This window comes from Camellia sinensis, chromosome 3 (genome assembly GCF_055761805.1).
Source record: "Camellia sinensis isolate YWXY chromosome 3, ASM5576180v1, whole genome shotgun sequence".
NCBI lineage: Eukaryota > Viridiplantae > Streptophyta > Magnoliopsida > Ericales > Theaceae > Camellia > Camellia sinensis.
Window position 1 is genome coordinate 92,499,429 of NC_138963.1, and position 13,068 is coordinate 92,512,496.

At 43.3% G+C, this 13,068-nt stretch overlaps 1 protein-coding gene across 1 annotated transcript; it reads left to right on the forward strand.

Annotated features, from left to right (window-relative positions):
- Positions 1–10,923: 10,923 nt before the first annotated feature.
- Positions 10,924–12,833, forward strand: LOC114262480 (PIF / Ping-Pong family of plant transposase). The gene has a single exon (XM_028202841.2). The coding sequence runs from the start codon at positions 11,119–11,121 to the stop codon at positions 12,451–12,453; it is 1,335 nt and encodes a 444-aa protein (XP_028058642.2). The 5' UTR covers positions 10,924–11,118; the 3' UTR covers positions 12,454–12,833.
- Positions 12,834–13,068: the final 235 nt, after the last annotated feature.

The window sequence follows — 13,068 nt, forward strand, 5'->3', positions numbered from 1 at the left end:
GAAGTCCTCTTGTGAGCCATCTTCTTAAGGCGGGTCGTCCGAGGACCAGAGGCCTTATTCAAAGGGACTGGCTCTGGAGAAGTAATTGCCAAGCTAGAAGCAGATGCCCGAGCAGAAGGGTCAGTTGGAGCAAATGAAGTGAAGAAACCCTCGTACATGTGGTCAGATTTTCGGCTCTCGGGTAGCCGAAGAGAAGAATTCTTCTTATAAATCGGCGGAGGCAAACATACGGTCGGTCTGCTCTGGACAAATGCAATAAACGCATCGATATTCTTCTGCCAATACCGCCTGAAAGAGGGGGTGAAACCCCCTACTCGGCTCAAGCCTGGCATCGTCAAAGAGCCGGATATGGGAAGCACGGTGTGTACAAGCCGGCGACTGAAGCGCCCGTAGCTCTCTGAAAATGATAATAAATGAGGTGCTGGCCCCGGGGCACATTGATCAAACCCGAATTGACATGCTACACGGTCAGGCCTATAAACGGCACTATCAACGCCTTCCTCATGCCACACCGGTAATGAACTCGGACGGATCATAATCAGCATATCAACAAAGGGTGCAGGGATGTTCTTCGGCAAAGGAAAGGACACCGAGCGGGAGGAACCATGATAGATAAGCGGTGTGGCCACACCTATAGGTGGGCATACATACGGCCGTGCCACAAAGCGTCGGGGATCATCCACCAGAGTATTCAAGGATAAGGTGGAAATGGTACGTGACCAACGTGTAATCAACGGCTGGCAAGACTTCGCTTTCTCAAATGTCCGAGACCCATCAGTATCGAGCACGGGGATGCCATCTTTATCCACTATCTCCCGAAGAACCTCTGCCTCGAATACAGTCGGAGCAGGGGCAAATTTTGGGAACCTCTCGAAGAAGAAACAAAGTAGGAACTGGCTGTGAATGAAGGAGACAGGCTCATATCGACCCACGGAGCGAACCATATCTCGATGTAGTAGATCCAGCCGATAATAGAGATTCCCAAGAAATAGGGGAGCCAAAGGGATCCGATCTCCTCTAAAGAGCCTGACTGCCAAGGGGAAGACGAAAGGATTGAGGGAATCCGGAGGTGTGCTCGGAAGAATGAAGAATGAAAGGAAGCAAGCCAGAAATCCCAAGAAATAGAGCCTGGAGCCATACATCGGACCGGCTTCATACTCCCGAGAGTCAGGATCAGCATCTCTGGCCAAGGGCTGAAGATCCTTGAAGAAGTGACGGATCCATGCAGTATAGGAGGCACGGTCCGTCCTTACTCGACTAGTCCTCCTCGCTGAACCATCAAAAACAGAACTCCACCGACCACAAGTTTGAAGATTTAGCTTCAGAGATTGGATCAAAGAATCATCTTCGGGGGGTGTCTGCTCAGGGTCGAAGGCATCAGGGCCGGTCACCTCCAGACGCAGCAACATGAACACATCCTCAAGGGTGGGCCCCATCTCGTGCTGGCCAAGTATAAAGGTGTGTGTCTCGATGCTCCACCGAAGAGCCATGGCTTCCAGGCTAGCATTGTTGCGACGGATGGATAGAGATCTAGATATTTTCACCGGGATCAATAGCCGGGCCTCCTGAAGTCGTTGACAGAGGCTCTTGTCCGAGAGGACATCATCGACCCACTCTTGCCAACCGAAAGGAGGGTTTGAGAAGGCCTTGAACTGAGGATAACAGTATGGAAAGTCCCCCTGCTCAATCCGAAAGCGTAGCACCGATGAAGGAGAAATGAGGGCCTCATGTCCAGAGTCAGTGTCCTCAGTGAGACATAATGGAGCCGCCTTCGGAGATAGAAGAGAAGTGGTGGAGGTAGCCGCCCGCCAGAAGGGGTCCTTCCGACCAAAATAAGGAGATTTCCTCCACTCACATGCCGGAGGTACATCCCTCTCTTTCATGAGAGCCGGTTCCGATGACCCCGGGACAGCGGGTTTCTTTCGAGAAGACATATGGCTGAAATAACAGGTATAAATAGTAAGGAGTTGACCGTATTAAAATTCAGAATTAAAGCAACACATTCGAATGAAATTTCGGCATCAACTATTCGTTTCTCTGAGAGTCCATGAATTCAACAAATTCTACGAGGAATTTTTTTTTTTTTTTACACCAAAAGTCCAGGTTCAACCCCGGAAGTCATCAACAATTCTTTTTCTCGGGTGTTCCTCAAGCTCAACAAATTTTAATACCAATGGGTGCATCATCAACATATGGATTTTCGTCTTCTATCATCAATAAGAGGTGCAATGTCATAGGTCGCTTCATGATGAAGTTCAATTGGGTCAATTTCTTAAAAGTCACTATGTTCTATATTAAAGGTCCAATTTATACGGGGCTCAAAATTTGGACAGAGTGAAGTTCAATAGTAAATTTCAGGCCCGAGATCCGAAGTATATTACATTGCTTATCAGTAGCAAGATTCAATGGATCATTATGCAAATTACAAGAATGTCCTTTCCAAAGTCCATATTCATAAGTCCAGGGTTTTCTCTCTCCATGTCAAAAATGGAGCTCAAATACTAGTCAACAAGTTATATTCGGCCTTTCCTCGGTGATAAAGTTCAACAAATTATGTTCAAGCCAAGCACCTCAATGAGGTTTCAAGTGCTAGTGCATGTTTCCATATGGCCAAAATCACGGTGTTTGAGCTAAAAAAAAATATATATATATATATCATTGGGATTGCCACAAAAATTGAGTCCATATTCAGATTCAGTTATTTATTTATTTATTTTATTTTTATTTTCATCAGATTGCTTGAGCCCTCTACATTGCCACAAAAATATATTTATATATATTTAAATATATTTACATTCGGAAGAGGGGGCCGAATTTCATACTTACAAATTTGGGCAGTTAGAGAGGTGAAGTCTGAAGCCGATACTGGAAATTTAAGCTGAAATCAGAGAGGCTTTACAGACTGTAATCAACAAGACTAGGCTAGGCTTGGCAAGACCACACACGTTGCGTTGAGAGGGCGAACGTGTGTGGTGTGCGTTGGAACCGTCGAAGTCAACAGTGATCGGAACTGGAACCAGTGAGTATGCAAAAACCGAGATTCAAACTCTGAAAAATAGCGCCGGGCTGTGAGACTAACGAGCTGGATGGTGTTAGGCAAAACCACACATCGCGTTGAGTGGGCGACGTGTGGTTCGCGTTGAACAGCCGAAGACGAAGGCAAAGCATCGGGCATCCACTATTTATCTTCCGAGCATCTACAAGATCGACAAGACAATAATTAATTATTCAACATCAAACCTGTATGTATGTCAAAATTATTGTCAAAATTATCGGCACAGGTTCAAGATTCAATAGCATGGATTCAAGACAACAAAGCCAGATTTCTTCAATAAAATTAGCAAGGATTCAACATTGATTATTCCAATATTCACACCAAAAAAAAAAAAATCAAGATCTCTTCATCAAGATGTGCAACAGCAGAAATTTATGGGTTACATTATCCAAAAATTTATAAATCAGAGTTTATACAAATAAAAAGTTCAAAAAGAGGACTTCAAATGCTTGCTCACAGATCTGATGTAACAATGGTTAAGACATGAAGCTAAAAGAAGGAAGCCCCCTATGGGAGGATTCAGGTCCCCTCATTGCATTGAACTATTCTCCAGAGAAATGATATCTGGATGGACTTCATGGGGAAATGAGCCCCTTTATTTTCAAGAGTCTAGAAATTTTTTAAAGAGGACAACTGATACATAATGCTTTCAGACGAAAGCCTCTCTCTTTGGAACTACATTTGCCGACCTGGAACCTATTTGGCATTCTTGTGCAAGTATTTACCCTCAAGATTGGTGACATGCTGCCTTGTCCATGAGATGGAAGTGTTGCCTCTCCCAGAACCTGATGATCATGATTAACCATGCCATGGTCATCGCACTTCATTGAAATGAGGCATTGCACTTCATAGCCTATGTTGCCTAGGAGTGGAGCTCTTCACGGATGACAGATGTAGCTTAAATATCGAACAGCCAGAAAAAAAAAATCCTGGCGGTATATCAAACTTTAACAGGTGCCTTGAGTTGGGTTAATGAATTTTCAGAGTTCAGTTCTTATGAGTTGGGCACCAGTTTTAATATGGTTATCAACTGCTGCTTTGCCTTCACAAGGAGCACTAATTACTTCAAGACAAAAAAAAATTATAGGGTTCAAGATCCAAATCAAATTTCCACCGAATTCACAAATTCAAAGTTCATTAGAGTATGAATTTCATCAGAACAGCGAAAGTAAGGAAGTGATGCAAACCGAGAGCCGCATGCAGAAGTGGTCTGGGACGCAACACAATAGCAGCCGGAATAGGTTGGTGGCGAAGTGTGCTAGTGGTCGTGAGCGAGCCGATGGAGCTGGTAAGCTGTGCCGCTGATTTGTTGCACCACCGGCAAGTGGGTTGGCAAAAACAGTGATGATCGGCGAGCTGGGATGGTGGTGGCTTGTGTGATCTTCGATGATTGTAACAGTGGGCAGTGAACAAACAGCGGTGGTCACGGTATTGCAGAAACAGAGCTTCGTTGAGGAAGATGGTAGGCTGGGTTTTGTCTCAATTTGCTTGCAGATAGTGGGCTGAAAATGAGTTTGGCAGAATTTGTATTCGAAGAAGTTTTCAGGAATTTCAAAGAGAGAAAAAAAGCGCCGCAATGGCCTCTGGTATTGTAGTAGCAGACCCTCATTAAAGAAGATGAAGTCTGGGCCTCTAGAGAGAGAGAGGTGAGTGAGAAGTGGGTGTGGCGGCTGTGCAAAAGTTGGTGAGCTAATTAGGGTTTTGCCATTTCCTTAAATAGAAAGAAAGAGGTATAATTGTGCAAAAGACACGTGTGAGGTTAAAAAAAAAAAAAAAAAAAAGTGTAGTTTGATCCATATTTATTAAAATGAAAATATATATTAAAAAAAAAGTGTTTGGGCCCAAGAAGAACAATATATACAATATATGGGCCCTATTTATTTTTATTTTTTTACCTTCTTTATCTATTAGATTTTAGTAGAACAAATAATTTTGTCCTAATTTTTTTACTTAGGTCTTTATCAATTTTAATTGAATAATTTTTTTCTAATTTTTTGTCATAATTTTGTTTCATTAAATTGTTTTGTTTATAATTTTAATGATTATATGTGTAAGTAAATTTTTTTGTGACTACATCAAATAAAAAAGTTGTACCTTATCGTTTTGTAAGAGGGGCTAATTTGAGCCCACTAAATTATTTAGGCCTAATAGCCCAAGATTAGTGGGCCCGAATTTATCGCAAGTCCAAGAATCAGTGGGCCCAGATTTATCGCCATCAAACGGATTGAATCGCTCTAAGCCTCGAAAGGGTTCGGATCCACGAACCTAGAGACTTACTCAGGCCCGGACTCGAAAGGGTATTAGGCAAGCCTAGAGATCCGAGGCACTCGGACTCGAAAGGGTTCGGATCCACGAACTTAGAGGTCCGAAATACTTGGCTTCGAACGGATTCAGACGCAATCTAGAAGTCGCTCCGTTAATGAGTCCCAGAACACTTGCGGGCTCGGAGCTTTCCGGGATCTACGCACCAGAACCATGGGCGTAATGGAGTTCGAACAAAGGACCCGATCCCGAGGACGGTGAGTGGAGACAAATTCACTCTTCGGTTAAACTAGCCTATACCCGAGTCGAGGTGGCACGACCCCGGGGGGTCCATGAGACTCGGCAATATTTTGCGGCAGGACGTCCTCTGGGACTACCCCTGACCCTTTGGGATGATTGGGGATCATTGGTTAGGTGTGGCTAAGAAGAAGGGTTCGCCGAGGGATTGATCTCCTCTTCGGGGTTTTCTCATCCTCGGAGAAGTCACCTCCTCGGAGAAGTCACCTCCTCGGAGAGGTCACCTCCTCGGACAAGGTGGTTAGAGAGAATATCCCCCATGTGCCTTGCACATGGGCTCCATCCTACATCATGAGGTGCCTATAAATAGCACCCACCCATAGCTTTACAAGGGATGGATTTTGGAGATTTTTAACTCTTGGGAAAGAACTAATTTCCCTTCTCCATTATCAACCTTGAGAGTGAAAGTGGGAGATCCATGGGAGAGCCTTGCCATTATTCTATTCTCTAGCCATTTTGCCTTCTTCTTCACCCAATCTCTTATCTCCATCATCTCCTTTGTTGTCGTGTTCCTAAGTTGAGATTATTGAAGAATCTAAGCCTCTCATCATATTCTAGAGAATTCGAAATTGTTCTTCAAGGATCTTCGAAGATCTTCGAATTTTCCAACTCCTTTCTTGAACCCTCTCCTACACGTTTTATCCATGAACTTTTTTTTTCAATGTAAGAGCGGTCTCCATTTCTGAAATTCACCTTAGACTCCCTAAATCTCAGGGCCGGCCTTGGTCATAGACTGGCAAGAATGTCGAGGACAACCCTTGCGTGTTCAGGCGTGGTCCAAGAGTGAAGAAAGGTGATGATGGCAAACCACTTGCTTCTATAAATAAGGAAAGACCAACTATTGAATGTATCTGAAATATATCTTGCGGTACACCATCAAGTTCTTCTTTTGAAACAAAGAAAGAGCAAACTTAGGTATCAGATAGAATATTCACTTGACCAAACTTCCAATTGATTACCCTGGTTGTTTAATTCTTGCGCAGGAATACCATCAAAACCTTAGTCACATTCTGGGAAAGGAGCCAGAAATCGTTGCACTACAAATTCATTTCTAATTATATCTTTCATAATTTTACAACATATTCATCTGAACATTCTCACATAAAATTTTGTCTTGTACAGCATCGCTAGGTTATACCTGTTTAATAAAAATTTACTTCGATTTTGTTACTAGTTGTTGATTATATAATATACTTGACGCACTCGTCACTTGTTCTTATTAATAATCTTTACATAAGAGAAAAATAACAAAGGAAATAAAACTTACTTGGTTTGAATATTCCAAATGAAAAAGAAATGCATTCCCATAGAAAAACACATACACATGCACAGAGATAAATATTGTTAGTAATATAATATAATACCTAAATATAGTGCAACTTTCGGTGGACATCATCATAGCATTGTTAGTAATATATAATTGTATATAATTGTAGCATGCTTTCCTTTACCTTTAGCATTTTCGGTGGGCATCCTCCAAGGCATCCGAGGCATCCATTTCTCTCTATAAAAGAGAGTGCCTTCTCTGTGTAATAAATATTCAATACATCAATAATAATACATACAATTTATTCTCTCTGTATTTCTCTCTTTATTCTCTCTTTATACATCAACTCTAATATGGTATCAGAGCAAGGTTAAAAATTTAGTGATTCCGCTTCACCGGCGGGCGGCAGCCTCGCCTTGGCCGTCCGCCGGACAAATCCAAATTTTTTAATTCTCTCTCTCATTCCTCAACAAACTGATTCATCAACACCACCTAAGACTGGTGCTGCAGGCCTTTCCTTCATTACTTGTGGAGATTCTTTGACAAGTGATTGAACCCATGATAAATCAGGCTCTTCTCCATTGTTTCCAAGCTCAAATGATGACGATCTGCGAAGTCTACAATGGAAGCAGAATTGGAGCCAAGATCGCGCGAACTAAGGCTGCGAAACTGTTGTTGCCGCTTCTCACATTGAGCAAGCATGGAAACCCGAGAGCCACACTCTCTCTCTCTCTCTCCATGGACCCAACTGTTGTCCGCCGCCGCCGCCATTATCACCCTCCTCCTCATCGCCGCCGTCTCTCCAGCCCACGCCCTCGGCGGCTCCTCCTCCACCATCGCCGTGATCTACGGCTCCGCCACCGTCTGCGGCATCGTCGCCGAACAAACAACCCGGCGAATCCAATGCTGGCGCAACGACCAGTTGATCGAAATCTCACCGGCGATCTCCTTCGACTACATCGCCGGTGGCCGGGATAATTTCTGCGGCGTGAAGTCCAGCTGGCTCTGCTCTCCTCTGCTGGGACTCCAATTTCATCTCCACGAGAATTTACAACAGCAGTTCGGTGCTCTTACAACACCTCACATTTGGGGATAATCAAATTTGTGCCCTGACCAATGTTTCTTATAATATATTAACTAAAGTTCCCACTATGTCCACTTTTGCAACCCACCCACGTGCTTTGTGTTGGGAGAGTTATTCTCCTCTTTTGCACAAACAAAGCTTACGGATATATTATTATTATTATTATTATTATTATTATTATTATTATTATTATTATTATGAAAAAAAAAAAAAAAAAACAACCACACAAGCCCATCAAGAATCCAGCTTGCGTATCAGGTAAAGCTGTGCAAGCCAACTTTCTTTATTTTATGTATATATATATATATATATATATATATCTCTTTTTATTATTTATATTAAAAAAAAAAAAAAAAAACCCAACAAACACACAAACAAAACCCCAACCCCATTTACCAATTTGCACAACAAACCATCTTTTCTTCATCTCAGGGATCAACCCTGATCACATTTTTACACAAAAACAAAAAACAAAAAAATACAACAACACACATCCACAGGCGGGATTTTTCTTCTCTACTCTGCCGCCGGTCTCTTCTTCTTGCCTCCGTCCTGGGCGGTCCTTGACGGTGTTGCCTCTGTGTTTCCCACTCCACTGGGCACGGTCACTCCACCATACTCCTCTACTGCAGCATATGGCGGACCTCCAAATCGGAACATCACGGTGGCCTTCCGCTTCAGCTCCTTGTTTTCTGCCCTTAGCACGCTTATCTCTGCTCGCGCATCCTTATACATGCGTTGGAGCAGAGCCAGCTGGGAGTTTAACTGCTGCACCTCATTTGTCCTACTTGCAGCCGGTGCGACAGATTTGTGACCGCCGTCATGGACTCCACACATGCCTTCAAAGTATACTGATTGGCCTCCACATCCGACTGCACAGCCATTTTTTGCTCCACAGACCGCATCGGAAAGTTCAACGGAGCAAAACCGGAAGCGCTTGGTTGAGTTTCACTGGCCACCGCACCAGCTCTCTCTCCTGTGGACTCATTGAGATCGAGAAAGAGAGTGAGCAGACTCCGGGAAGACGAGGCCATTTTCTGGGCAACAGAGTGTTACAGAATATCTCTCGCCACAGAGTGTTACAGACTCTCTCTCTCAGCACAACGAAGAGTTTTTCAGAGGATTTCGCAGGTTTTTTTTTTTTGCCTCTGCCTCGGCCTCAAGCTCCGTCTTGGTTAAATAGCCGAGGCAGCCACGCGCATCGCGAGCCTCTTGACGCCAGACAAACGGGCACGCCAGCCAAGGCACTCACGTGCCTCGCCATCATATCTGGCACGCCTTTTGATGCATCGGGCACGCCTTTTGATGGCACGCCTTTTCACAAATTGGGCACACCTTTTGAGGGCACGCCTTTTGCGGGCTCGATATCTACATCCATGTATATTTTTTGGGCAGCCTATATACACACTCATACAGTGTCTTCTACATCGGTCTGACACGACCACACAGTGTCTTCTACAACGGTCCGACATGACCCCATAAACTGTCCCGACATTGATTCCGGTCAGCTTCTACAACGGTCCGACATGACCCCGTAAACTGTCCTGCTACATCGGTCCGACATGACCCCGTAAACTGTCCTGCTACAACGGTCCGACATGACCCCATAAACTGTCTTCTACAACGGTCTGACACAACCACACAGTGTCTGCTACAACGGTCCGACACGACCATACCGTGTCTTCTACAACGGTCTGACACAACCATACAGTGTCTCCTATCCTATTTTACTTTTATTTGTCAGTTCATTTTCTTATTTTGTTACTCTCTCCAAACTCAAGTTGGTTCCTATCCTCCTTGAGTTTGAGGGGGGCTGTTAGTAATATAATATAATACCTAAATATAGTGCAACTTTCGGTGGACATCATCATAGCATTGTTAGTAATATATAATTGTATATAATTGTAGCATGCTTTCCTTTACCTTTAGCATTTTCGGTGGGCATCCTCCAAGGCATCCGAGGCATCCATTTCTCTCTATAAAAGAGAGTGCCTTCTCTGTGTAATAAATATTCAATACATCAATAATAATACATACAATTTATTCTCTCTGTATTTCTCTCTTTATTCTCTCTTTATACATCAACTCTAATAAATATGATTACCTCGGTCATGTATATGAACACAAAGTGGATCTTCTTATTGTTGCAGGTGATGAAAGAGAATTACCAAAAACCTAATAAATCTGAAATTTGTTGAAGATTCAAATTTTTCTCTGTGAAGAAAGATTTAATCCTTTTGTTCAAATCCTATACATATATATATATATATATATATAGAAAGGCAGCATGGGATACATACTATTAAACCCTAATAAGAGTTGATTTAGTAATTGATTTTTTAGTAATTTTTTAACTTTTATTTTTAAAAGAAAAAACATATTAAAAATTAGACAATAATAGATTCACTTTTTGTAATGAATTTTTGACTTTTTAACTAAAACTTCATCCTCCCAAACGAGGACTAACAGTCCGTTTAGATTGTGAGGTGAGGTGAGAAAAAAAATAATTGTGACTTCTCACCTAGGTGAGAAAAGAAATGAAATCATTATAATTAATTATCATTGTGTTTGGATAAATAAAAGATAAGAGAATGTGATTTCTCACATATTTTGTTTAAATAAAGTAAATAAAAGAAAAGAAAGAAATTATTGTATTTTATTTTACCAAAATAACCTTCCAAATTAATAAGGTATATTTTTTTTTTAAAAAGATAATTTTGATGTTTTAGAAACTGTCATTAAACCCCGTTCATTTCTCACCAAAAGAAACGTAAGTTTGACGAGAAACAAAACATAAGTTTGATGAAAATCATTTTGTCATCGTCTCTTATTATTTCTCACTACTTAACCTCCAAATAAGTGGAAAGATATTTTATTCTGACCATTTTTATTTTTTTTCTCACCAGACATTTCCATCTAATGTACCGAAAGTTGGGCCCTTTGCATGAAGCCCACCTCCAAAAGCCCACATTGAGTGAGACACCTTATACGTCGTCGTTTATACTGATCCCAACTTGAACCTTTTTGGGCAGATCTCCGCAGCTGCCGTTGAAATTGCTCCGCCGAGCGAGAGTAGAGAGAGATAAAACTCATCTCTCTCCCCCGCACTCACTTTCAGAACAAGGGTTTTGTAGAGAGAGAGAGAGAGAGAGAATGGATCAGTCTTTTTTGCTGATGCTGTCAAACCTCCTACACCTCCACAACCACCTAGACCCAACCTCCGCCCTCCTCTCCGACGCCCACTCCCCCACCTCCACCTCCTCCTCCTCCACCTCCTCCTCCCTCCTCACCTCCTCCTCCGCTGCCCCCCTCCTCTTCTTCACCATCGCCTCCGTCCTCTCCTACCTCGCCTCCTCCCGCCCCCCTTCTTCCTCCGCCGCCACCCCCACCACCGCCACCAACCCCACCACCTCCTCCTCCGAATTCTCCGTCTCCGCCTTCCGAGCCCTCTCCACCGAACACATCTGGGCCATGGAAGCCCCTCTCCGCGACGCCCAATGGCGATCCTCCTACGGCCTCTCCTACCCCGTCTTCACCACCGTCGTCGACAAACTCAAACCCTACATCGCCCAATCCAACCTCTCTCTCCCCTCCGACTACGCCGTCGCCATGGTCCTCTCTCGCCTCACCCACGGCCTCTCCTCCAAAACCCTAGCCTCCCGCTACTCCCTCGAACCCTACCTCATCTCCAAAATCACCAACATGGTCACCCGCCTCCTCGCCACCAAACTCTACCCTGAATTCATCAAGATCCCCGTCAGTCGCCGCCGCCTCCACGAAACCACCCAGGCTTTCGAAGAGCTCACCTCCCTCCCCAACATGTGCGGCGCTATTGACTCCTCCCCCGTCAAGCTCCACCGCCTCCCCTCAGACTACAATCCCTCCACCTATCGCTCCCGCTACGGCTACCCCGCCGTTCAGCTCCAGGTCGTTGCCGATCACAAGAAGATTTTCTGGGATGTTTGTGTTAAGGGTCCTGGAGGGATCGATGACGCTGCTCATTTGAGGGATAGTCTTTTGTACAATAGGCTTACTTCTGGTGATGTTGTTTGGGATAAAGTTATCAATGTCAGGGGTCACCATGTCAGGCCTTTTATTGTTGGGGATTGGTGTTACCCTCTGCTTTCATTCTTGCTCACTCCTTTTACTTGGGATAGGACCGGCTCACCTGCGCAGAATGAATTCGATGCCGCCTTGATGAAGGGGAGGACTGTGGTGGAAGAAGCAATTGGGTTGCTTAAAGGCAGGTGGAAGATTCTTCAGGACTTGAATGTGGGTCTTAACCATGCTCCTCAGACCATTGTTGCTTGCTGTGTTTTGCATAATTTGTGTCAGATTGCGAGGGAACCGGAGCCTGAGCTTTGGAAGGAGCCAGAGGAGAGTGGACCGCCACCGAGGGTGGTTGAGAGTGAGAAGTCGTTGTATTACATTGGAGACAACTTGAGACATGCATTGGCTGATGATTTATATCAAAGGCTTTCCAGATAAGTCAAAATTCTTCTCTGAAGCAGAGGACTCTATGAATTCACACCTATAATTCCCTGTAAGAATGTAGTTTTTTACCTTATAGTTCTAACATGCTTTAGATGGTCACTGGTTTGTCAATCTTTGTATTAAGCATTAGAGTTGGATTTTTCCAGTGTTTAAATCCCATTTCTAATTGATATCCCTTGTAGTTTATGAGAGGAGCTAGTTGGGATTGAAATTTGGAAACTATGTAGTTTATTAGAATGTAGTTTGTTTATCAATTGGCAGGTGTTGTATTTTCCTTTATGATATCAAGCTTCTTCTTGTCTTATATTTGAGAACAAATTATGTTTGTGTTGGGTTTACATCATGAAATGTATACATAGAAGAGAGTTCTTAAATTTGACAATTGTCAGATGGCTTACATACACAGGAAAGTGATTACCTTTATAGCTTTCGTGGGAACTTTGAAATATTCTTGTAAATTAACTATAGTACGAGTGTTAATCCTGGAATTGAATATTGATCAAAGTAATTCTCCGCGGGTTTGTTCACAATTGTAGCAAGGTACTTCAAAAAGTAGTAGCTTTAAGAGCACTCTTGCTTTTCTATTTTTGCATTAGTTCTCCTGCTAGG